Genomic DNA, 26,189 nt, shown 5'->3' on the forward strand with positions numbered 1-26,189 from the left:
ACATGTTGTCACAGAGAGCATGGAAACTCCACACAGAAGGCATAACACTCAGACAAGTGACCATCTTGTGATGGGATCACACCAGCATCGATACAGTGATCTGCAATTTAAAATGTATGTCGGCCAGAGGCGTAAAGTGGAGGGCACCGATGGACCCGTACCTGCACCCTACCCTCCTACCTCCCCTTGCTCAGACAACACCCATCTTTGACTTTGGCCTTTATTGTGATCTCAACTGGATCTTTGATTTACCCTACATCAGCTGGCACCAAGGAAAAAAGCACTGCTGTGCATGGGCTATCTTCAGTTTTTTAAAACCATTTTCACAGCCTTGCTGTAATAAATCCTTTTTTAACATTGCACAGAAGAAAAAGTACAGGTGTAAAGAGTGACTGATATACTCCATCTATCCATCCATTTTCATCCACTTATCCAGGGCCAGGTCATGAAGGCAGCAGGCCAAGCAAAGCACCCCAGACGTCCCTCTCCCCAGCAACGCTTTCCAGCTCCTCCTGGGGGACCCCAGGGCGTTCCCAGGCCAGATGAGATATGTAATCCCTCCAGCGTGTTCTGGGTCTGCCCCAGATGCCCGATCAGATCCTGATCACATGTCCGAACCACCTCAACTGATCCCTTTCGATACAAAGGAGCAGCGGCTCTACTCCGAGCTCCCTCTGGATGTCCGAGCTCCTCACCCTATCTCTAAGGCTGAGCCCAGCCACTCCACAGAGGAAACTCATTTCGGCCACTCGTATCTGCAACCTCATTCTTTCAGTCACTACCCAGAGTTCATGACCATAGGTGAGGGTTGGGATGTAGATGGACCAGTTAATCGAAAGCTTCGCCTTCTGGCTCAGCTCCCTCTTCACCACGACGGACCAGCAGCACCTGCATCACTGCATCACTGCAGAAGCCGATTAAGTTTATTTGATGGTTTAAGAAAAATTAGTGTCAGCTCATGAACAACTCATAAAAATAAGACGCAGTGTGCTCAGCTCATGGTTAGACCTTGAAGACTGGGTGCTCCAATTTAGCATTTTAATATTGTATTGTAAAATCTGTCATAAGCTCTGTATGAGAGGTTCATATTGATCTCTGAGTGAGGCACAGGACTGACAATCAGCTACCAGAACTGCCTGTTTGAAGCAAATGTTTATTGAGTCATTCTGGCCCACAGTGACACTATGTTGCATGGATAAACATTCAGTGTAGAAAACTGTAATTGAGTCTGTTTATTTGCTTGTTTCATTCAGTGCTTAAAACTGAATAAAACATGCTCTGTACTCTAAACCGATGGCAATGCACCTGGAGCATTTGAAGACATGAATTATGTATAAGAGTTATTAATATCAAAGTGCAAAAATCCAAGATAATATGAAGTATTAATAGTCATTCATGTGCATGAATAACTTTTAAAATGTACCCCTGATGAGAGAGCATTTATGCACAGAGGATTTTGGATGTGGAGCTTTTATCCAGCAGCTTTGTGGCTAAACATTTTATATCTTGAACAGCAGCTGCACAGTTTTGTCTCCATTTTGTTGCTGGTTTAAGTTGGAAACAGGCCTATTTAACTACAGCATTAGTGCACTGAGTAATAAGGAAGTTGGACAGATATCTAATGTACTTCATACTGCTGAGTGCTGGCCCGATTCAAGCACTGATTTCATAGTTGCAAATAATAATGGTAGAAATCCAAACTTAAACCGGAGGCCAGCACACCACATTTCAGGCAATCTGTTCATATGGTTTGTGAGATATCCCGCTGACAGGCAAACAAACAAACTACCGGGGGCACAAGAACAGCTTTCTTGGCAGAAGTAATATCAAGAATAATGAGTAAAGCCTGGCTATCAGTGCAGTGGAAACTAGGCTATGGAGAATGTCTCCTCCCTGTGAGCCAATAACAGCGTCAGCTAACAGAGCGGTTATTTTCCCTGGAGCGGTAGGAGCTGAGCTGTGGAAGAGAACACGAGACACACATTCACTGTAATAATCATCAACTCTGCTTGGTTATTAATATCATCTGCACGTTTATTCATATTCATCTGTCAGAAAACACACACATACACACACACACAGCCTCAGAAATCAGTATATCAGTCGTCCAGGCATCCATCCAGTCAGTCAGTCAGTGGTATATTGGCAACGTTGTTCAGAGGCACTGAGAGTGTGCTGAGTACAGGAGTATATACTGTCCTGCAGGGGGCGCTGCTAAGAGCCCCCTGACAGGAAATGGAGGTGAGTGGTCCTGAATTCTGTCAGTGTACAAAACTGACTCAGTCTGTAGACCAGGATATATGGGCTTTTCATGTGACACAAGCATAACCTATTCTATACGTTGTAATTACGTAACATAAATCAGTACAGTGGCGGTGGACAGGCATATTTAGCATATGCAGGAAAAACAGACAATTTTTCAGGAACAGTGCAACATTTTGGGAAATGACACTATTCTCTTTGTGGGCGAGGGTTAGATGAAGAGATTGATACCACTCTCATGTCTGTGTGGTGTGCTCAGTATGGATCTGGAGCCAGGAGGTGATTAGCTTAGCTTAGCATAAAGCAAGGGGAAACAGCTAGCCTGACTGTGTAAAAAAAATAAATAAATAAATAAAAAAACATATGTTGTCTGTGATGAAACCAGTTCTTAAATCAATTCACTTAACTGGGTATTACAAAGGCTTTAGGCTGTATCCCACAACCTTCATTTCGTCAGCAATTTTGGATTCTTTTCTCAGAACTTTAAGGACCTATGACGTCTATGATAGCACAATACTTGAGCACGAGGAGGTAGTGGTGGTATTTTCTTGACCTTAGAAGCAAATATGCATGACCAACTCAACGTATACTTACTCAGCTCTTCAAGAAGATTTAGGCTGAAAGATTATCACAGCTATCCCCGGGTCAAGAATGAACCTTTACGGTCAAATATTTGTGGAGAGTTACTGTGGGGAAACTGGCGACTTTCAAGGAGAGGTCAGAGGAGAAGTTGCACAAAAGTGCTGGCTGGACAGACAAAGAGTTACATGTCTACAAACAGCTACACTACATAACTTCTCCTAAAACCATAAAGACCATGATTGAGACCAAAAAAAAACAGATGCATGTTAATTAATGAGCTTTAGAGGTGTTGGTTGGCAGATTTTTGAGTTTTGGACAGAGCTAGGCTGGCTGTTTTCCCTGTTTCTAGTCTTTATGCTAAGCTAAGCTAAGCTAATCACCCCCTGCTTTAGCTCCACACTTAAACAACTCACGGGCATGAAAGTGGCATCAGTCCTTATCAATCTCAGACTCATGGTCAGAAAGTTAAAGAGATGTACTACCCAAACTTTGAAACTGTGCCTTTAACAGAAGCTACTTTGCAAATCCTGCTACAAAACCAATGACGTATGTGAAAGACCTTCTCAATCATCCAGGTTGTACTATGTCCCTGGACATGAGTTTGACTGAAGACATTTCACTGTTTATCCAAAGAGCTTCTTTAGTTCTTATTGTTGTGGGAACCTGATTGTAAGCAAGGACTCTTACATGCCCTTATTTTAACAGTGGATGGTCCCACGCTACTGGAAATACCTCGTACCTACAACGGTTGGACTTGAGAAGCATTTCAGATAAACAGAAAAGTCATGACCCAACAATCTGGATTCAGCTTTCTCCAGACAACTGATTTAAACACTTTCTATTGACTATTTGTCACTGTAATTTCACATACCATTTGTCTTTGATGCAAAGTTTGTGCTGAACCCAAATTTTGTAGACCTTAAAATTGTAAAATTTGGCTCATTGTAATCATTTAACAACAAGCCAAAGTCCATCATCTCTTTGTTGTGTCAAAATCAAACCAGCAGTGTCTAATGTTACTACATCTTTTTGATGAAATCATTTGTGCCAAAGCAATTTTCACAGGTTATAGTCACAGTGTTGCCCATCTGCCCTGGTCTGTCAGTCCAACAGTTCAACACATGGATAAACACACAGAATTACAGATATGATACACATCCATAACAGCCTCAACTTCTCACCTTGTAAACATTAGGATACAAATTATTCAGAGGCAAATAATGACAATGGTAGCAAAGTCTTTACTTAAACTAAACAACATATACTTTCCTTTATGTGTCTTTTGCAAAATCATTAATCCTTCCAATGCCCTTTTGTAGATTCAGCACAGCGTTTCCAATCAACCGAACCTCAGAAAAAAAACATTCTTGAACAGCATCCTGTCTTTCATATTTTCTCTCACTAATTAGAAACATTTCAACAGTTATTAAGTATGACTTTACTCATGCACAAAATAAACCAGATACAATTTATACGGTGCAATATGTAACACTTCTCTGTCATTTACAATGAAGCACTGATGTTCAACTGAAGTCATGGTGCTGAAACACATCAGCAGTCAGGTAACAGCATTGGTTAATAACAGTGAAACCAATAATTCTCAGTATATTATTACAGTCACAGAACAAAAGAAACAGTACCCCGGGTATTTGAGCATGTTACCAGACCATACGACAACGCAACAGTCTTGATGCATGAATGCAATCGTATCAATTTCAGTGAACACAGAGCAAATAAAAGTGCCGATTGCCAACATATTAAACCTGTTAACAGTTAATGGCCGTATGTAGATGCCTTTATTTACCACAGTGTTTTTCGATTGGATTTTTTGGTGGTTGGCTTAAAACATTTGTGCAACCAGTGAAGATCCTTAAATGCAGAATAGTGTTTAGCTGCAACTATATCCATCCAAAAATAGTCCCGTTTAAAAGGAAAAGTTTACCGGTGGTTTGGCATGTTTCAGCCCATTAACTACAAATGGTGTTTACTATGTTATTTTAGGCAATTTTATTTCTTTTCAATTAAGGCCTCCTGCTCTCAAGATGTTCTTGAATCAAGTGGAAATACCATTAGATTGACGCTTTTTGAGTCTCTTTGAAACGCCTTCAAATGAACAAAGAGGCTTTGGGTGAAATGTTAACTATGAGAAACACTTGTCAATTTATATATGTTGATGGCCTCCTTCAGTGTCTGACTCATAAACCGGAGGGCCAGTGATCTTTAATGTGTTTTTTATGTCTTTTGTGTTTTCCACCAATCTACAATTGTTGCTGTGATAGCTGTAATATCGTCACAACAAAGCAGAAGAAAATGCCTTATAGTTTAGACCAGTGGTTTCCAACTTGGGGTCCCAAGATAAGTGTGAGGGGTCACAAGATGATTTAAGTGAGAGTATAGTCTCTGCCACACAAAATCATGTTTGTCTGTTTTTTTTACAACTTTTCACGAAGTTGTTTTTTATTCGGAAATACTGGACACTGTCACCTTGAGCTTTAGACACAAGGCTGAACTGTACCTGTTATACCTGTTACCTCTGTCCCAAGCGCAGAAACATACTGTTGGGCCCTTGCTGACCCTTCAGCTGCTACCCTCTGTACAGTAAATTGTGTATATATCCTGTCGCCTCCAAGTTCCATCTAACACAGTGCAACCAGCAACCTATATGTAGAAACTTCAAAATTCACCCAGACACTGATATGCTGGAATGATACCACCTGACGAATGCCCTGGTTTTCAAGTGTGCAGTTGAATGCCACATAACCTCAACATGGTCAGGGCAGGGCCAGGAACCTTAGCTTCATGTCATACCTCTCTCCTTCCTCTTGTTTCCTGTCTGCTTTTTCAATATGGACTTTCCAATAAAACAGAAAAATGCCAACATAAAAAATGGTTAAAAGAAAAAAAAAGGTTTTCAATATCTCAGCGAGGTTATTTGATTAAACAGAATTTTTTGTAGGAATATGCAACAAGTCTGAAAAGGTCTTAAAGCTTGGCTTTGACACGTGATTCCTCTACAAGACAGGAGAGGACAACATCAGCTAACAATGCAAAACTTTGTTCAATTAACATAGTTTGGCATGGAATAAACCTGGGACTTCTGGGGCCTCTGGGGCTTTTGGGCCCCATCTTGTTTAAAGTAGTGTTGTCAAAAATATAGTTTTATTGATACATATCAAGTATAAAGAGCTTCAGTGCAGAATTGATGCACCTGTGCCTGCTGCACTTTCTCGCTCTCTCTCATTGTTAACCTTTCAACCTTTCTGCTGTTGTCTGTTCCTAACTACAGAAAGAAAAGTCACCTTTGTCATGGCATACTCTCGTTATATCTATCTAGCACTGGATAGTATCACCATCTAGTATCGAAAATAGTATTGAATATTTTTGACCAGTAAACATTCATCTTTGGTTGCTCACACTGAGGCCGTAACCTGTGATGGGGTCTCAAGTGGATATTTTAAGGGGTTCCGAGCCAAAAAGTTCAGGAACCATTGGTTCATTGAATCCAAATACATGACTGAACATAAACAAAAAAGGTTTCCAGGCTATTGTTTCGTCTTAAGGGCTCTTTAGGTGATGCCTGTTAGCAGCCTGCCATACGATCTCCTCATTTCCTCTATTCTTTTGCAGTTCATTATTTCATGTATTTGCTGAAGGTGTTCAGTCGCTGCTTTGGAGTGTGAGCCTGTCAACATAATAAAAGGTTATGGAACCCATTGTTTCTTGTAAGACAAAGAGTGTTATTTCTAGGAAGAGGAGGAGGAGTGCTATTAACAGACTGCAGTTCAGTCTAATGCGAAGAACTCCTAGCTGTGTCTCACCCACTGCTTTGGTTACAGCTCTGCTTTCATCAGCTCATCATTGTTCCTTTTTTATTACACCATACAGCACAGTGGGCTAACAAAACAGCGGTGCCTGTATTTTCTCTGTTTTTGTTTGTCTCTGGCTCTCTGGCTGTGCCTCTCTCGCATGTTTAAATCCCTACACACCACAGTGCATTGTCCTCAAAGTGCTTTTCTCCTGAGTGTGATCAGGTGTGTGTGATTGTGCTCGAGAGACGAATAGAGGATGTGAGCAGCTGCCTCTCCCCACAGCTAACGAAACCAGGGTCTTGCTTTTATTTCACTTTATAACAACTTGGATTACATGACCAGATCAGGCTTTTGACTGACTGAATCATGTGGTGTGTGTATGTGTGTGTGTGTGTGTGTGTGTGTGTGTGTGTGTGCATTTAAGTTAGAAAAGCAAATTTAAAGTGAAACAGGAAGGTTTGTCTTCTTTTTTAAACTACAGATCTACTCTATTTGTGTATACTGTGTAGGTGAAACATGTTGAGATCTGAAAATCTAGATGAAGAATTCTTTTAACTTCCACATAAAATGATTATGAAGCATAAATAAAATCTGTTTTTCTATTTAAAGGATCAAAGAATCGTCAATCTGTAAATAACATTTCAAAAGACAAGAGCTGTTTGTATCAAACAATAAAAATGTAGCATTTTAGATCCTGTCATTGTCATCTCTGAAAGAGATGGAGATAGCCAATCTTAAAGGCACAGTGCACTTTCAGTTGTTTAAAGGATGACTGTCTTACTCCAAATGTCTTAGTGGCTGCACTGTGTTCAGCTCAGCACCACCGAACTGGAACAGATAATCAAATAAACAGAAGCAGAAAATCTAATTTGACTCCGATTACATAACTGATCTTTTCAGGATGGGCTTAACACTGCAAAACAGCTGGACTGAAGTCATAGGAAATAAAAAACAAAACAACATAAAACAAAAACAATCTGTTTACAAATCCAGGGAAAATCCATGTCACTCCTCTGCAGCTGCTTCACACTGCAGTAAAACCTGGTTATGTCCCCTCTGGGAATCAAGATTGACTGGGAGAATTAAATGATATGTCTTACAACCAGAAACATCCATGAGCAGTGCACACGTTCAGCAGCAATTTGCAATCTAATTAGAGGTGTGGAGTTAAATGCTTTCGGCTGCAAACATCGAGTTTCCAATGTCGTCCGTTCCCCCCCCCACCCCCCCCCCCCCCGGTCACAATGATGAGACTAGCAGTTTTTAACGAGACGGATGGTACCAGAGTTACTCTACCAATGAACAAGAGCATCAAACAAAGTGGTACAGAAGGGTCTACAGTAAAATCCACCCACAAACATACAGAGCTGATGGACAGACATTCAGTCAGTGCACACTTTGTACAAGATTCCTGATAATTATTAAATAGATTATGAGTATTTACAAGATACGCTAGGCTAACATTAACCAAAGAATCAATAGTATTTTTGTATATCATCCTATATTTACATCTATAACCTCATTTGAGAATATGTACATAATATTTATGTGGATTTATCACAAGAAGAGAGACACAGAATATAGAAAAACCCAATCAATACTGTAGATTGGTTTCCACTATACGTCAAAATGGCTAGCCAAAGTTTACTCTTTAGCCTAATTCTCACTAAAGGCACAAACAAGGCTAGCCGGGGTGTAGCCTTCAGCCTGATACACACCAAAGGACCGCTATGCTAAGAGGTCAGCTAAGGCTAACAGAGTCATCTAACACCACCACCTCTACCAGATGTTTGTTGTGCTTTGTCGTTTTAAATTAGCAAATAGTGCTTTGGATGTTTTTTTCTAAAGATGTTGAATTTGTAGCGCAGTGGTCACTAAGCAGCCCTGAAGTCCCTGCGGTAGGGCCTGTAGAAAAATACCTGTGGGGCTGATTCACACGCAGGAATTGAATCAAGTCTCAAACTTTGTCCTCGGTGATGATTGTGTTCCCAAGGATGAGACGTGTTCTGACCTCAGGTGTTTCCCTCTATACTTCCTTTTACTCTCACAATCACTTTCTCTCTATTTTCAACATTTTGCATTCTCTCTTAATGCTTGAGCCAGAGAAATAAAATGAGTCATTCTATTTCTATGGCTTGAACTCTCTAGATGTCCTCGTCTTTCCTAAGTGTGCTTCCTCTCCTGTTATTTTTGCACTCCGTGCACCATTAGTTCTCTCTCTCTAGTTCTCCCCCCGTAGCCTGCACAAGCTCAAGATTTGCTTGCAATTCATTTGCATTCACCTGGATCCTGAGTCAGAGCACAACCTACTCAAAACCTCAGAGGAAGGCTGACCAGAGACAGTATAACAAAAGGTGATGGGTTAAAAACATGATCTGTGCCAGTTTCTTAAAAAAGAGACGTTTTGACTTCCCCATCAAAAATCCACCCTTTCCAGAAACTCCTGTTCTCTGGGCACATGTTCCAGCCTGCTGTAAAATACAGACTAAATTTCAAGAGTAAAACCCAGATCAAATAAATCCATCAAATCCAGTTATAACTTCATATGGTAGAACATTATGTCAAATACGAGGATTTAAGTATTTAAGTGTATATCAAATGAATTGCAACAAGATCTTGAGGCCATTTGGGCTAATCCCTTCACTAAATATGCCCTTCAAACACAGGGTAGTATTTGCTTTCCTGCACTTTGGATTTGTACTGTCTCTCCACCTATTCTGTCCCACTCTAATCTCGGTCTACCCCCCCTCTCCCCGCTTGTGTCTCTTAGCTGTAGCCGAGGTTCTCCATCTCGTGGCGGTATCTTAACTCTGACACTTTTGCTTTGTGCTGCTTGCTTTCAAGATGCTGCCTGAAGTCCGTCTCCTGCTCGGCTCCGCAGTTGCACATGGAGCAGTAGAACTGTCCGCTGGGAGTCACACACATGGCCAAGTCCCTGGGGATGCGCTGCCTCGGTCTAGGGTTGTAGTACGGCCCTAAAGGGAGAAGAGAGAAGAGACAACAGACAGGAGAGAAGTAAATTGTAGCTAAACATTAAATGGCTGATTCTTAACAGATTTGTCATCATGACAGCTGGAAGATTAATCAGAGGAGGACTAATGGTATTATTTTACCATGAGTTATTAGTTATTGTAATGGTACGCCAAAATTTAGCGAATAAAATGTCAGAAAATTGTGAAAATGTACAACATTCTCAGAATCCAAGGTCTTAAAATTGCTTGTTTTGTCCAGGCGTCCCAAACCCGAATATATTCAAATGTTGGTTCTCAGTCCAGACTATAAAAAATCTGTTGCATGCCTTGCTAGGAAATTTGGAACAGGTATTCGTGGTGCCAGAGGATGAAGAGGCCTACAAATGGCGATCCCCTGACTTTTCCTCTAGTACCGCCATGAGTTTCACATTTGTGGTTTTGAGTGAAATGTCTTGGCATATATCGAATGAACTAACATCAAATTTGGTAAGGACATTCGTGCATTCGTGAATTGTAGTAACTCTGGTGTTCCCTTAACATTTCCTCTGGTGCCACCATCAGATCAAAATTTTAACATTTAGTAGTAACAGTCATCTATGATCAATTATCTGCAAAACTAATGACATTCCCTTCAGCCACACAGTGTCATTGTGAACATGCTAATGTTAGCATTTAGCTTAAAACACTGCCATGCCTAAGTACAGCCGTTAGCATGGCTGTAGATTTACAGAGCGCTGTCTTACACCCAGCGTAAAGCGGCACCCAGTGGAGCGCAAACTTTGATTGCTAGTTTCAGACTGACTCAGGCCATTTAGCGCCCACACTGTGTAACCAGCAAATGTACTTGCACCAATTTGTTTGCCAATAGGTCTTAAATTGAGATGTGGTCAGGTCCATTGTTGATGGTTTGCTATTTTTAGGTAGCAGGAAGTGAGTGCATTTTTGGGTGCATTATTCAGAAAGTAAGACCACGCCTACATTGGCTGATTCACAACCATTTTTATACAGTCTATGTTCACAACATGCATACAATCTCCTTGTTACACACACAGGGACGCGTAGATGGGTTACAGGTGGGTGAAGTAATACATCATTAAAAAAACAAATATGGCTGACATTATCTAAAATATCAACATAGCAGAGATCACAGTAGAGCTACAGAGCCACTGTCCGATTACATGAGTAGCAGCGTAAATTCATTGGTTATTTCAGAAGCTAAAAGTTTAGTTCTGTTTCCTCCATCAAGTTTACAACTACAGTTTCATGTTACACCAAAAACACACCTATGATTAATGAAGGGGCTAACTAACACCCCTTTGCCCCATACTCTTTATGTTGCACTCAGATTATGCACCATTTAACTAGCAAATGTGGCTGGACACACCCTATATGCACTTGCAGCATGCACTTTAGACCATGTGCTATAGATCTTTTAAATAGCGACCAAAGTCTTTTTGCTTGATAAATGACTTACACAGCTGATTACTAAAATTGATTCATTCACCACTCATCTTAGCACAAATTAGATGTTTTCCACGTCAAATTTTAGGCTGGGGACACACCCAAAGCTAGTCCAGCATCACACACTTACATTGGTATATCACTGATGTGTGTGATAAAGATACACAAGTCATCTGGGATTACAACTAGGTGGATCATTGGAAAGCGTATTGCTTGTGTGTGTGCGTGCGTGCGTGTGTGTGTGTGTGTGTGTGTGTGTGGGTTACACAGTAGAAAAATGAGAAGGAGATTCGAGAGAGAGATACAAAGACAGCGAGAAGGCAACCGCAGGAGAGAGTGCAGCTATTTTGGGATTTGTCCATCAAGAAAACTGATTAAATCAGCAGAACATTGTGGTGTGTGTGTGTGTGTGTGTGTGTGTGTGTGTGTGTGTGAAAAAGAGAGTGGATGAGAGAGAGAGTGAGAGAGGAAGTGAATTGGCTCTACTTTATGATTTATCCTGAATTATCTTGATCCGAGGTCTTACTGTTTTTGTCTGTGGAAAGACAGAGACATAGCGGCAAGAAGGAGATGGTTGTTTGACGTCAGCAGAAAGTCTGACGTTATCTACTCTGTATCTGTTTTCACACACACACAAAGGTCGAAAGCAGACACTCACACTAACACACAGGCAACATGGTAAAGTTAAAACTAGCTTTCAGCCAAAAACGATGTCGGCTAACCCTGTGTTAAATAAAAAACTGGTAAAATGTGCACAGCCATGTTACTCTCATAGTGCAGCTTCATGTCAGCTTTTCCAAAACACCCAAGGAGGTTAAGTGGGTGCTCCAATAAGTCTATAAAATAAAATTAAATAACAAACACTGGGTGAAATAGTCTACTTTTTACAACAGTATTTCTTAGATTTATCTGCACGGTGTCAACTGCTGCTACAGCCAAGAAATGCTGCCTTAAAAGGCTGTTAGTAAAGAAAAATGTAACATCTGGTGTAGGCCACTGAAAGACACCAGTTAGGTGTCAGATAAAAAGCTGACTTTTTCATGATACACACAAAAAAGTCTGTTTTCAATTCAGAGTTTCCATATGGGGCAGCCTTAGGAATAGCATGTTTAGTATTTTCTAGTGTTCATCATATCTTTTTAACCAGCTGCAGCAGTTTACTTCACTGACGTATTCTGACATCAGTAGATCTGGAATTTTTCTCTCCCCCAGGGGATCCACTACAGCTCAGTGAGCTATTGGAGCTCATGGCGGCATTATGTGCAGCAAAGCTGACTTTCCAGCATACAGTACAGTATATACATTGTATGTATACGCTATGTGTGTAGAGGTCATTCTGGATTATAGCACATTAAAATAAATTGAGCAGCCACGGGCCGTATAGCTGTGCAGTTGCTCACTGTGCAGCACAGTTTTAGCATGGAGTGTTGGATGCCAGTGCAAAGGGATTACTAAGAGCTAAATTTTCTTTGAACCCAAAATAATCCAAATACAAAAGAAATAACCAGGACAAAGGAACAGTTGACTGCTGATTGTTTCTTTTACATAGCTTTTTGTATATGGTCAGATGTAATATTTTCTGTGGTTATGATCTCTTAATGGGGCAACATCAGCTGCTAACAGTAGCTCGTTAGTGTAGCTGACATGGGATTGTTCATTGTTTCACCAATAAACCACAAAAATAGCCACTGTTGGGTTTGTGTGTTGTACTGTTTAACAGTTTAACATTAACAGTTCAAAATATGAGTTTGCATCTAGGTCTATGTCAGTGAGTGTCTCTGTTTTTAAAGGTGTAATTTATTTATTTTTTAATATTTTACCTGGCATGGAAGCAGGTAGCTGTGGGCTGCGGCGGTTTTTCACCAGTCTGTACTCGCTGCCATCTTTCCTGTTTCTTCTTGGGGCTGCCTCGCTGCTGCCTTCCCTGAAACAGGCAGAGCCAGAGTCACAGTCACTTCAGTTGTATCCAAAAGATGAGTAAGCCACATCATCTGGCTATGTGTTTCCACACTTTCAGCTTGGCTCGTTCCATAATCAACAAAGCCAAAACCAGCTATTTTTCTCAACTTTGTATTTGGGAGAAAGTCAGACTAGACAGTTATATCTTCAGTTATATCTGTATATCTTCTCAGGTCATTCAGATTAACATAAATGAGGCATACAACAAAATGTGACTTCAAATTCATATTGGTTTGGAGCCCTTAAATCAGTTGTGGCTCTCAGAAGATTTGAAAGATAAATGCTAGGCCAATATAAAGCTAAATAAGGATGAGACCTCTTACCTTGCAAGAAAAAATTCTTTACTTAAACCTACATGTTATTGGAGTTCTGTTGGGCCTCAGCGAGCCGTAGTTTCTTGGCATGGTTCTTGCCCTGGTAGTGGGCCTGTGCCACTGCCAGTGAACTGAAGGAGGCGTCACACAGCTTACAATAGTCATTCTCTGTGGCCAAGATGACCCGGGTCGCCCCCTTATACTGCCCCTGCAGACACAGGACAAAGCAGTACAGTATATGTGGTGAGAGGAGTTAGGGAGTAAACACTGAGAAAGACAATACATTTTTAGATCTAGTTGGAGGAAGAGAAGAATTTTCAACAGAAAATATACACCAATGCAAGGAATTAAATCATTACAGAGAGCTTAGGTCCAAAATAGTCATATTGTTAGTTTGACATTTTTAAAAAATGAAAACAACAGACACTTTCAGGTTATGTTGCCCATTATATTTACACGTTTAAGGCTTAATACAGTCATGTGCAAAAAGGACAGTTACAGGTACAAAATTTCCTGAGATCTAAATTGTAAAGTAGTGTGCTGGCAGATTTGTAATTTGTTCATGTGTTTAGCTGACGTTTTTATCAAAAGTGAACAGTCAGTACGTTTACATGCACAGTTTAATTCCACTTTTAATCGGAATGAAAGGCCATTCCGATTAAAAGTGGTCATGTAAACGGTCATTCCGATTGAAAATTAAATCCGATTAAAGGGGGTGGTTTATTCCGTTTGTCATTCCGAATGAAAGAATTCTGTGTGCATGTATACACTCATTCCTCTTTAAATTCATTCCGGTCTTTCTGCGCATGCTCGTTTCCTTGCCCTTCTGGCGCGATGACGTATATAGCGCGCATAGCAACGGGCTGCATAGCAACAGGCTGAGATAGAGCAGTCGGACTTGTTGCACTCACCGGTTTCCATTCGCCACAGCACGGTCTTCTACCTCCCTTCTTCGACCTTCTACCTCCCTTCTCCTCCTCAACAGACGAAGCATTAGCAGAACAAGGTTGTTGTCGTACTGCTGCTTCAAGAATATAAGCAAAACAAGCCCGAAAAAGGCACTAAGAACGGCGTCGTCAAGCATCTTGTTATCCGGAGCGAGGACTATACAGTGTTTTCTTCTGGTAAACGTAAACACGTAACATCCGCCCCGCCCCCTATCCAATCAGAAACCTTCCCTGCCCCAAACCTTGCGCAGACCTGAATACAGGCGATTGAACTGATCTCCCATGTAAACCCTCATTCGAATGAATGAATGAATGAATATTTCCCATGTAAACTACCTGGAAAAACTTTAATTCCGAACGATTTCATTCAGATTTATTTCATTCCGAATGAGAAGCCATCATGTAACCGTAGCCAATGATGACAGCAAAACAATCACTGCGTAGCCAGACCTATCTCCAAAGCGATGTGTCAGGGCTAGAGAAAGGTCTGGAATCACCGCTTATCTAATCGCTCTGGCTTGTTTGGGTTTCTTCAAATCAGTCACAGTCTTCTTGGGTGGTGCTAAGCCTGAATGCAGTGACAGTGATCTTGCAAAATAGTGTCGGAGGTGAACTTGTTTTGGTGAAACATTTGCACGTGGGGAGGCGAGCCCAGTCATTAAAATGTCAGTGCAAAAGAAACCACCACAAAACATTAACAGTCATATGTCATGTGATTCAACTTTTAGTGATAAGAAAAACAGACATAATTTGATAATTGGTGCCCTAGAGGTGAAGCATGACTGTACTTAATCTCTGGAGGAGCTCACTAAACCCGTTAAAACCCCAGACAATTTGCTGGCTATACACGGCTCTAGCAGAACATTACTACAATGATATCACATGTGGATGAATCTGTATATTCTCAAAGATAATGTCCCTGGCACATGCTGCTGCCAGAGTTACAAGGCGTGGCAAATAAACTCCAACTAGCCATGTCAGAAAATGGATCACCATCAGGCATGAGAGTCTCGGGCATGTGGAGTGTGGGCTTTTCCGAGGTGTGTTGTTTTACTCACTGCAGGTCTTTACAACAATTCACCAAAACAACAATGCAGGCATGCCTTGTTGCACAATCCAAATCTTTACCAAAACATGCCATTTTCAGTGTGTAAGTTGCTAACTCAGAGGTTAGCGAAGAAGATTTGGAAATGGTAACATGCAAATAGCAGAAGGAAGGGAGAATGATAGCCGAAATCAGCCACCAAATGACAGGCTTATAGCTACAGTCTCAGTCCACTACGTCTGAGTCAGACTAATGTTTCAATGACATGGTATAACCTCAAACCATCAATAACTGATTTTCTTGGCCATCTCGGGACAGCAGAAACAAGTATCGACATTGACATGACATGACATGATCTTCAAGTTGATATGGTGACCTTGTTAGCAAACAGCTGTTAATCTTCACATTTAGCAGTTACAGAACAACATTATCATTCATTTGGAGTTGTGTTTCTGGTTGCCTTGTAAATTTAGGTCCAATCTTAATTGTCCTTTTAGCTCTGATTTTGGTCTGCACCAACTCCTGAGGGAAATATTTGCTAGCTGCTAAATGTTTCAATGTGTTCACCAGCTAGTCTCTAACTTGTTTGCTTGCTGTTTGATGCCTGTTACAGCTGAAAACGACACTACGAGAGTAGTAAGAGTGAAACAAAACAGTAAAGTGGTGGGCCAGAAGGCTAAATATTGAGCTGAAACTCACCATAAAGCTCTGTAAAGCTGAGGGGAGCTGCTGATTCAGATGATAATTCTCAGTAGATACATCACAACGTAGGATCCGGGTCACATCATTAAATTGTTTTCACATTGTCACTTGATACATAGCCTTGTTTAACTCTGAGACGATGTAGCATTACAATAAAATGTATTATGTATAATAATCTAATTGCAGCAGAATGTGTAGAGACAGTAAATTGTTCAGTGGTGATAAGATGATGAGTTTCCGCTGTTCAAATAAAACAGAATGACTGTGCAGCTCCTTACCGCCTCCTCACAGGGAAACTACCTCTATCAGCAGACTGGCCACTTCAGCAGCAGTCCACCCACATTCTCGACTAAAACTGTAGCATTTAGGTAGGCTGGTGCTGAGTTTGGATCTGACCTGCCTGCCTGCGTCACTGTCGTTTGATCCTGAGCTGAGGGATGTCTGGCCAGCTGCCTCGAGGACTTCTGGGATTCTGATGGCTGGAGGCTGTTGACTGCCAGCGTAGAAATTTCTTAACTTTTTACTGTGGTTCTTCCCCTAAACAGACAGATAAAGAGATATGTATTTATTTATTTATCTTAATATTTAACATGTTTCTTACATGTGGATTTCAACTGACCTGGTAGTGAGCTTGTGCCTGCTGAGCAGAGTTGAGGGTAACGTTGCAGAGTTTACAGTACAGTGGTTTACACAGTTCCCCCAACCCCAGAGAGTCTTCCTGCTCCTCCATCCCCAGCAGAGAGCCCTCATCCTGGGGCTGCTCGCTTGCTGGGGCAGCCTGACCCGGCAGAGGACCAGGGATGAGGCAGGACATCGGGGCTGGAATTAGAGCTGGTCCTGGGGGTCTTGGGGGGAGGTGTGAAGGGTCTGGGCCTGGAGCAGGAGGGGAGGACATGGGGCTGGGAGGGAGGGGGAATCGGCCGGCTCCGGGCGCGACTACAGGTGGGGGCACCAGTGCTTGGGCAGGGTTCAGAGGTGGAGGCCCCAACGGTTGTATGAGGTCCATGGCTGGAGGCACTATAGCTTGTGTGTGATCAACAGGTGGGGGCCCCAAGGTGTGTGCCATTGGTGGAGGCCCTAGTGGCTGAGCTGGGGCCATTGGAGGGGGGCCTAAGCTGTGTGGTGGGGTAATGGGTGGGTGTCTTAACGTGTGAGTAGCAGTCATGGGAGGGGGGCCTAGAGTCTGGGTGGGAGCCATAGTTGGGGGTCCCATTGCCTGAGCAGGGGCAAGTGGTGGTGGACCGAGAGGCTGCGTAGGCGCCATTGGCGGAGGTCCCAGCTGGTGCAGAGAGTCCATGTGGTGGAAAGGCTGCTGGGGATGGCTGAAGAGACTCAGGGGAGGTTTCAACATGGTCTCCGGGCCTGTGAACAGAGGCAGATGCCTTTCTTTTAGACGGGGGCAGAGATTGAAATCAAAGACATTTCCTGCAAGGAAATTCAGTACCCTTGATGTGGGAAAAAGTGTTGTATGGGCATTAGTACTACTATATTCAAGGAAACCAGAAAGCATTCAGAATGTTCATGCAATGATAGAACATATTAAGAAGTTTTTAGCCACGTGGGCTGGTTGGTCCACCACTTCAATCCAAAATAGCTCAACAGCTATTGGATTGATTGTCATGAGATTTGGTATTTATGGTCCACACAGGATGGATCGTAATGACGTATCTAGCACCAGCAGAATGACAATATTTTCACTTATCCAGGAAAATATCTCAAACAATTACTGGATGATCTCACGCCATCATCACGTCAATTTTTCATTTTGTCTGATACCACAGTTTGTGAACAAATCCCTGCAAAAAAACGATGGGATTCCCATCAGCCTTGCCTGTAGTTTGTGTTAAGCTCTAAGTATCATATCAGTTCACAGTCTTATTACTCTGCATCTAAATCTGGCTCTGAATCAAAATATATACAAGCCCTGACAGTCCATGATAGTAATTGGGATCATCCAAATTTGTTATGTACCAAATTTGGTAAAAATGGGATAAAGTTTACAGGATGAGCAATGAATAATGATGCAATCAAATTTAATCTGTTGAGGTAGACATGGGTGGGATCTCTTCTGGCAGGTTTATCTTAAAACAAGGAATCCAGAATTTTGAGTCAATGCCACACAGTTCAGACATTATATGCAAAGAATCTGCTTTCTAAATGGCACCAGACACTGGGCCCATATTGCTTATATGTACACCAAATTCCACTCAAATCTATAAATGTATTTTAAGAAATCTCATTGGCTAACAGACTGAAGCAGACTGGCTCAGGAGGCAGAGCAGGATATCCACTAATCAGACGATTGGGGATTCAATCTCTCGCACCTCTGGTCCACATGTCAAAGTATCCTCGGGCAAGAATACTGAACCCCAATTGCTGTATCTGTGCATGTGAATGTCTAAACTGAGTAGCAGATAGCAAGCACCTGTCATGTGAATATGTGTGTGTGAACTGGTAGATAAACATGTAATTTGCAGTAGATTAGAGTGCTGATGATGCTTCAGATACTGACTTATGTGGATACTGTCTACTGACAGATCATCAAATGGACATTGAGGAGGGACTTGGTGAAAATCAACTGAGTGATGTACAGTGACACTAAGAGAAGAAGCATTTTTTCCTCGAAGCCCTGAGGCAGGAGGGATGTAAAGAGATGGGCAAATGGAAACACATTCTCGGACAGAGGAGCTTCACACTCCAGTGGGCATGAGAAAGATTAGGCTGAGCCTGCAGCGCCTGCAGTCATGCATACGGGACGTTACATACACATGCATGTGCATACACACAAACAGTGACAGTGACAATAAAAACTCCTCAAGCTTCTTTGATCCGAAGAGATCACAGCCTCAAGTGTGACTGCTTGAATAGACTGATGTAGTGTGTGTGTGTGTGTGTGTGTGTGTGTGTGTGTGTGTGTGTATGTATGCATGCATGGTAGACCTGGACATGTATGTATAAGAAAAAAGAAGAAAGAGCATTATATTAGAGAAGGCAGTGTGCTGATTTCTCTGTGTGATCGTTTGTGCCGCTCTAATGCTCCATTCTGTGTGTGTGTGTGTGTGTGTGTGTGTGTGTGTGTGTGTGTTTGTTTATAACAGCATATATTGTCAGGTCAGTAATAGGCCAACAGCTGTCTCAAAACTCCCCATGCTGGAAGCTTTTATCTGGAATCCACTTGGACGCCCAATGGCAATGATTCATGGACCCAAAATAACATCCCGAGGTGTTTGTGTTTCCGACTGCTGCTCGCTGTCAGTCTGTCTGTCCAGTCTGTCGGGCCACCTGTCTGTCACCTGGCCTGGCTGACCTCAGGAGAAAGGTATGCTAGACAAGGCCCCTGACCTTACAGTCCTGTCAACTGCAAGATGAGACTGTGGGAGAGTCAGCAGGGCTGGAGGGGTTGCCAATATGCAGCAGTTTTGTGTAAATAAATATCAGTTTCACTATGTATTGGCATTGCTAGTGCTGTTTAGACATATCCTGCTAAAAAGAGCTTGTATATTTGCTGTTTTTAGGAGCTCCTTCTTAGGAGATATTCTCTGGCAGGGAACAGCAATAGTGATTTATTGGCAATAAACATTAGAAGAAGCTGGTCTGAACTGGCCATTGTGAGTGGACAGTTAAAAGAAAGCAGCTCTAACAGGACCTCAAGCTTCATAAGCAAAAAATCTAAAGAGAAGTCACAGACACACTTAAAGTCATTTGCAGAAATATCCTAGCAAGGAAAGCTTTTGTACTGAAGATGAAGGCAAAACAGGGAAAACATGGTTTTAAATGAAGATATTGTACCCATTCAAAGGTTAAACATGGCCTAAGAGGTAGTACAATACAGCATGTTTTGAGTTTGTGCCTTAAATATTCATATAAATTCATATCATATTTTTCATTCAGACACCTCCTCAATGCTCAATGGTCACTATAAACGTCACCAGTCAAGTTCTACATACAGCACATCATCAACCTAATCAGCAGCAGCCTCATGAGAACTCTTCAACCCCGATTGAGACAGCCTGCACAGCAGTCCGGAAACCTCACCGCAGCCACAATTATAAGCACAAAGGGCGACTGGTCCTTTTTGCTTGATATCATCCATTAGGTAGTTCAGAGTACATATTGTTTCACCACAAAATAGATGACTAGCTACGTGCACATTTATTGTATATCTGTTACAATATGATGTAAGCTTGAAGACATCACTGTGAACTATTTCTCCAACACTGCCTTCCCACCACCGAGTGTTTTCTCTTTCCTAACCTCTTCCTCAACTCGTGGTGATGCTGTCAAATTACTGTGCATCACGACTTAATGTAGCCTTTACTGTGGCTGAAAACAGGGCTGATACCTCTCCATAGGTTTGATGTGAGCTAGATGGGCCAAGGTCAGTTTTGTCCTCCTCCTCCTGAGAGACCCAGATCCAAGCCCATAAAGTGCAATCTACAGAGCTGCAGCACATACAACGTGCATGTTCACAGCAGTGGGCCTTGCTGCAAAGTCAAAAACATATTTGTTGTTTTGCATTTGTGTTTTTGGAGAGGAATCAACTTTGCAAGTCAAAGTCGGGCTTATGTAATGTCGCCCTGAAGCAGAAGGCAGTTGATCAAGAGGTTGACAACACGGTAATGTTCATCAGAGATGTTGTTCTCCACGTCTCACAAGAATCAGCCAGAGTTGGGAAAAAAATCTCAGAAGTTATTCATTAGTTCATCACTCTGTCTGATAATATCATGTCCTCCACCGAGAATCTCTAAATAGGCCAAGTCTTCATTTTCTCTAGAGTTTCTCTTGCCGTACTGTCTTGTGTCACATCAATTATGGAGCAATGAGAAGCACATGCCTCCTGCACTTATTCCGTCTGCTTCAATGGGCACAGGACGACCGCAGAAAACAGCAAAAACCACATATGTCTTACTGTACTTAGCAATTTACTTACTGTAACATTCCAGTAACACATAAACTTTTATATTTCTGCAACACTAAAGATTTCAATGTCGTTCATGATGATTATTAACATAAAGTGAGCGTATACTTATTTAAAGACTGTGAGCACCAGTCACCTTGCCTATGCATTAGGCTGCTATTGCTGTATTGATTAGCAATTATCAATTTCTCCTTATAGAAAACAAATAGCACTAAACATCTAGCTTCATCAGAAATACAGACAAAAGCCAGTCACTACTTCCCAAAGTCTAACATTGCTTATTTTGGCTGGCAAGACAAAACAGAGAAAGACAAGCAAATGCTCAGTTTTGTTCTTTTAATCTAGTAAATCTTTGTTATCTTCACGTCTATGATGACATAAATGACTGATGGTTCACAAAAATTATCAAAAACATCCTCTTTAATGAGATACTCATTTCAGCACTGTATACATTTGACACCCAGTTAATTACAATAACTTCCACTGACTTCAGTCTAAGACTTCATGCAGTCTGTGCAATAAAAATGAACATTACCAGGTGGATTGAACCCTCTCATCCTGTAAATTTGAATCATCCATGCAGCAACATGAGCATGATACATGATGGCCTCAAGCTCCTTAAAAACCAACAGTATCGCCTGCCTGTGCAGGTGCAATGAAAAAACACTTACTGTGTAATTGCCACATGTTACCATCATCTGTGTAGATCAAGCAATGCAGCGAAGGGAGCAGCAACGTTCCCTTGTTCTGACAGCCACTTGATTAACTGCCATACACCAGGGATGAAAGTGAACATTGCATTGAGGCTGCACACTGTTTCAAATTACAGCCAGCAGACATCAGCACAAAACCTGAAGTCTCCCTGGAGCTCTCCTACAGCAGGTTACAAGAGACCATTAGAGTATCTCGACAACCTCAGATTTTGCATCGCAGCATCCATGCTTTATAAACTGAACAGAATGATAGCTGGTGCACCCCTCTATATGACATTATGGTGATGACAGCAGCACCAAGGCAACCGGTTTCAACATCCACCTTCCCCATCTGCAAATGTCTCTGGTTGGATTTTCTCCATCCCTGCACATTAGCGCATAAGCCCGCTGACAGTCAGAGGGGAGATCCTGTATGGCAAGCCTCTCCTTACCTGGCAATCGGGCAAGATAATGGTTGCTGTCACCGTAGCTGACAGGCGGCGAGGTGTAATTTCTGCAGTAATCCGCACTCTGGTAGTACGCTGCATCCCCGTTCTTCAGCTGCAGCGCCATCATCGCAGTCACATCCCTTTGCCAACTTATCCTCTCCTAAACACCGGGCAGCCAGGCAGGATGACAGTCCCTACCACACGCTCAGACACTGGGGCTTTCACCGGAGGGGGGATTCAAAGATGAGAGCGGAATACAGAAAGCGACGGTTTACATTAATCCACAACAATAAACCACATTACGTTTTTCTTTTGACGTTACACACTAAAAAAGATGTCCTGGACGTGAAATTAGATTTTTAAAGACATAAACCCTACCGAGGATCCTCCAGCGTCCCCCTCCCTCTTGGTTCAGTCCATTTCCGATGCCACCGCTGCTGATTTGCATGGTTGGCAATCATGACACATTGTATAAATATGTTACACCTCTGTGGTGCACTCTAATCACCCATGGGTGGCTATTTATGAGTCCCATACCTGTAGGGAAAACAGTTGAGATGGTGCTGTAATGAAAATTATGTTACTATATGGGCAAATGAAATAAAATAGTCAGTGTTCAAAAAGAAATTTAACTGTGGAAACATGATAAAGTATTAAATTAGTTACAAATACTGCATTCTTTTTTATTATAATATTGTTATTATTCTTATTATGGTTGTTAGTTGTACTGAAGTATTTCATATATTACACTATCTATACCATATTCCTTATGTTATAATATTGCTATTACTGCTCCACATTAAAAAGCTAGTCAGTGGGCTTTGAGTTTTTTTTTATTATTATTATTATTATTATTGTTATTATTATTATACTGTGTGCATTTTATATTTCCCCATATATGATATATATCACTGTTATTTATTTCCATATATTTTATTTTTTATCATTTATGTCTCAAAGTGGCTGAACTACCTCAATTAAGGTTGCAGAGTTTAAATGTAATTTCTGATTTATTTATTTCATTTAAATTGTTACATATCTATTTCCCTACCTCTTTAGCCTTTCTTTGTGCTGCTGTGAAGTGTGAGTTTCCCTTGGGATCAATAATGTCTTATCTTATCTTCTCATCCTGTCAAATTATGGGGTGCTCTGCAAAAACAAGTGGGTGTCACGCCCACAAACACTGGGACACTGTTGTATCTTATCTGTGGGCTTTGATGGTTTCGTTTGACCCCGTGATAACATTTAAATTTAAAAAGAATATGGTTTTGTGGTTTTATGCATAATTGAGGAGACATGTTTACCACTAACACATCACAGAGGCAAATCACACCCAGTTTCACTTTGTGTATGTGTGTGTTTGTGTGTGAGAGGAAGGGAGGAGGGCCTCGGGCAGACAGCGTGGCTGCAGTGCCGCAGCAAGACAACTCGTCCAGTCGACCAGCAGTTCAGCTGCTCATAACATCCTCAGCCTGAGCCCCTCTGACTGGACATTTTGGGACATATTTTCTGTAACTGAACGCCTCACAATCCACATCACGAGAGGATTTATTTTCGGTGTGGAGTAACGGCTGTTGTCTCGGAAAGGTGGCACAGAAGCTGACAGACGGTAGATAACAGCCTGCTTGTTTGCCCGGCGCCGGGAGCCACCAACCCGGGCCGTTTGGGACTGGTGGGGTTGGCTAGCTAGAGGGCTAGCATTAGCTGGGGAGAGCCTCTCACACCAGCATCCGTAAGCACTTCGCTGCGTTGACGCCAACACATCAGGGTGAGCTATCATGCTAAATTAGTTATTTTTTTTTATACCTTTTAATAGACAAATTGGTTGAATTTAATGTTGAGAATGTATTTACCAAAATGGGCTCAGCGTTAGCCGCTAGCTAAAACAACGGAGCTAGCTAGCTATTCCCAAACTCGTCTACAGGCATTAGTCGACAGAGATATATATGGTAAGACAAGGCCGACGTGGTTAGAGAGGATGTTCCTAAATTATATTTGATTGTTATACAGAAAAAAACGTTATCACTATATCTGGAGCTCACAGTGCTGTGCAGCTGCCAACTCTGAGCTGTCATTCCCAAACAACCTATGTTAGCTAACCTGCTGCTAGCCCGTGTGAGTCTGCTGTTAGATGCACAGCTTGTGTGATGTTGTTTGTGTTCATGTCTTCTCCTCCCAACACATATTTTTGTGACAGCATGAAGATGGATTGAAACATGAAGGGTGGAACTGTCCCATCATCCAAATAGGAGGGCGTCTCTCTTAGGTAACGTTATGCTTCACAAATTCCTTTCTCCTGTTGACAGTCCTGCAAAGACATTTTACATCTGATGTTGTCTCCTATCTTGTTACTGACTGTCATGATTGCAAAGCTAATTTAATAGACAAAGTGAAATTGAAAAAAAAAACGATCATGGTTTCACAAGTGTTGTCTTGAAACCACATTATTGGGTAACGCGATGCAATTCTGTTAACCACAAATGTATTATGTGTGGCACAGACTGAGCATAATGATCTTGTCGACCTGCCACTGCTAGCTACAGTATGTGCCACTGCAACTAGTTTTGCAGTTGTGTTTCAGTATTCAAAGCAAGCTTGTGTGTAGGCCAGTGTTTCCCCATTCCCCACATCCTGTGTTGTGAGGAAGCTTCCTCTTTTGTCCTAAAGTGCTTAGCTGCATCCTGATCAGGGTCACAGATCGCAGAGCTGCTCAATGGGTGGTTTGTTTTAACTCAGGGTTTTCCGTTTTGGCTTGTTTTTGTACATATTCAATGCTACCGTATTTTGCAAATTAAGTTTGCTGTTTTCCTTTTTCATTCACTATCAGTGTCATGCATTTGTATCTCAACTGCATCTCTTAACTTTAACTGGGCAGAAAATCAGTTGGAGGATTAACGGCAGAATTCAAATTTTATTTTTCTCTCTGTTGTTCTTTGTACATCAAGCAGCCATCCACCCATATGCAAAACAACAGAGTTGTCATTCCTGTATGTCAACCTTAAGACGGTCGTTATAGCTGTGTCAATTTCATCTATGCTTTTAGCGTGTTTCCGTGGCTCTGGCACAGGAAGGTGATCTTAATGAACAAAGCTCTGATTGGCTTGGTTGCTCATCCCACCAGGGCAACAGCTGTCAGTGAGTACAACACCAGATGTATTTGAATTACTGGAAAAATGTGAGACTGGGTGGTGATTCAGAGGCCAAAGTTCATTCAAAGCCAGCAAGGAGACTTACCAGCATGCCATAGATATGCCCTGTGGTGTCCTCCCAGTTACAAACCCCCAAAACATTTCCAGAATCTGGTGCATGAGGGCATTTTGCCAGGTGCCTTTACCATTGCATCCAAACTGGGACTGAGCTGCAATGTTGTTGGGTGCCTGCACTCCTGGTAGATGGCACAGGGAGATATGAAAGTAATATTGGTACTGTGAAATGAGACAAGATATCACAAGGAATTCTGATTATTAAATCGGCAGATCAGATAAGTGCTGTTCTGAGGCGATAGAATGACCTTCCATTATTTGAGTCTAGCTGTGGGAAATGAACAGTGAAAGCTTGGTTCCTATGTCCTTATGCTGTTTGCTCATGATTTTTTTTCTCACAGAAAGTATAGTTGAAAAGATTAGATAACATATTGTTTGAACACACCAATAGTTCTTTGATCTTTTCATGAAAGTGTTGCAGTTGTGTAGTTAAATCAGTAATGGGTTCTTTAAAGACTTCACTATGTTATCTTCAGTACAGTTTGCTTATGTGCTGCTCTACATAAGAGAAGTCCTCATTCTCATAATGTTGTAATACAGACCTGGTCAAAGTGAGGAAACTCAGAGAACATACATGCCAATACAGTGCCGTTTTGAGGGTGTATGTTTTGTCTCAAAGTTTTTGTTGTACTTAAGATGTAAAGCTAATGTAGTCTAGACAGCTAATATTGTCCTGACAGAACAGCAACCACAATTACAAGAACTATGCTAATTTAGGAGAGCAAGAAAAACAAAACACTAATGTAATAGATAAAAGATGGATATTTTCTGGATAAATTACAATAATAATAACTCTTGGTTTTCTTCTCATCCT

General features: G+C 41.6%; 2 protein-coding genes across 3 annotated transcripts in view; one reads left to right on the forward strand and one right to left on the reverse strand.

The window, feature by feature from the left end:
* Positions 1-7,885: 7,885 nt before the first annotated feature.
* zmat3 (zinc finger, matrin-type 3) lies at positions 7,886-22,315 on the reverse strand. The gene is made up of 6 exons (XM_033621239.2): positions 22,116-22,315; positions 16,673-17,415; positions 16,450-16,590; positions 13,401-13,567; positions 12,907-13,010; positions 7,886-9,628 (listed from the first exon to the last, which is right to left on the reverse strand). The coding sequence occupies exons 1-6, from the start codon at positions 22,237-22,239 to the stop codon at positions 9,420-9,422; spliced, it is 1,488 nt and encodes a 495-aa protein (XP_033477130.1). The 5' UTR covers positions 22,240-22,315; the 3' UTR covers positions 7,886-9,419.
* A 1,192-nt stretch (positions 22,316-23,507) lies between these two features.
* pik3ca (phosphatidylinositol-4,5-bisphosphate 3-kinase, catalytic subunit alpha) overlaps positions 23,508-26,189 on the forward strand; it is a 34,745-nt gene continuing 32,063 nt past the window's right edge. For both annotated transcript variants that reach the window (XM_033620894.2, XM_033620895.2), the window contains exons 1-2: positions 23,508-23,880; positions 24,310-24,378. The gene's annotated coding sequence lies outside the window, so the exon portion shown is untranslated. The remainder of the gene's footprint in view (positions 23,881-24,309; positions 24,379-26,189) is intronic.

The sequence above is a fragment of the Epinephelus lanceolatus genome, chromosome 6, assembly GCF_041903045.1.
Source record: "Epinephelus lanceolatus isolate andai-2023 chromosome 6, ASM4190304v1, whole genome shotgun sequence".
NCBI lineage: Eukaryota > Metazoa > Chordata > Actinopteri > Perciformes > Serranidae > Epinephelus > Epinephelus lanceolatus.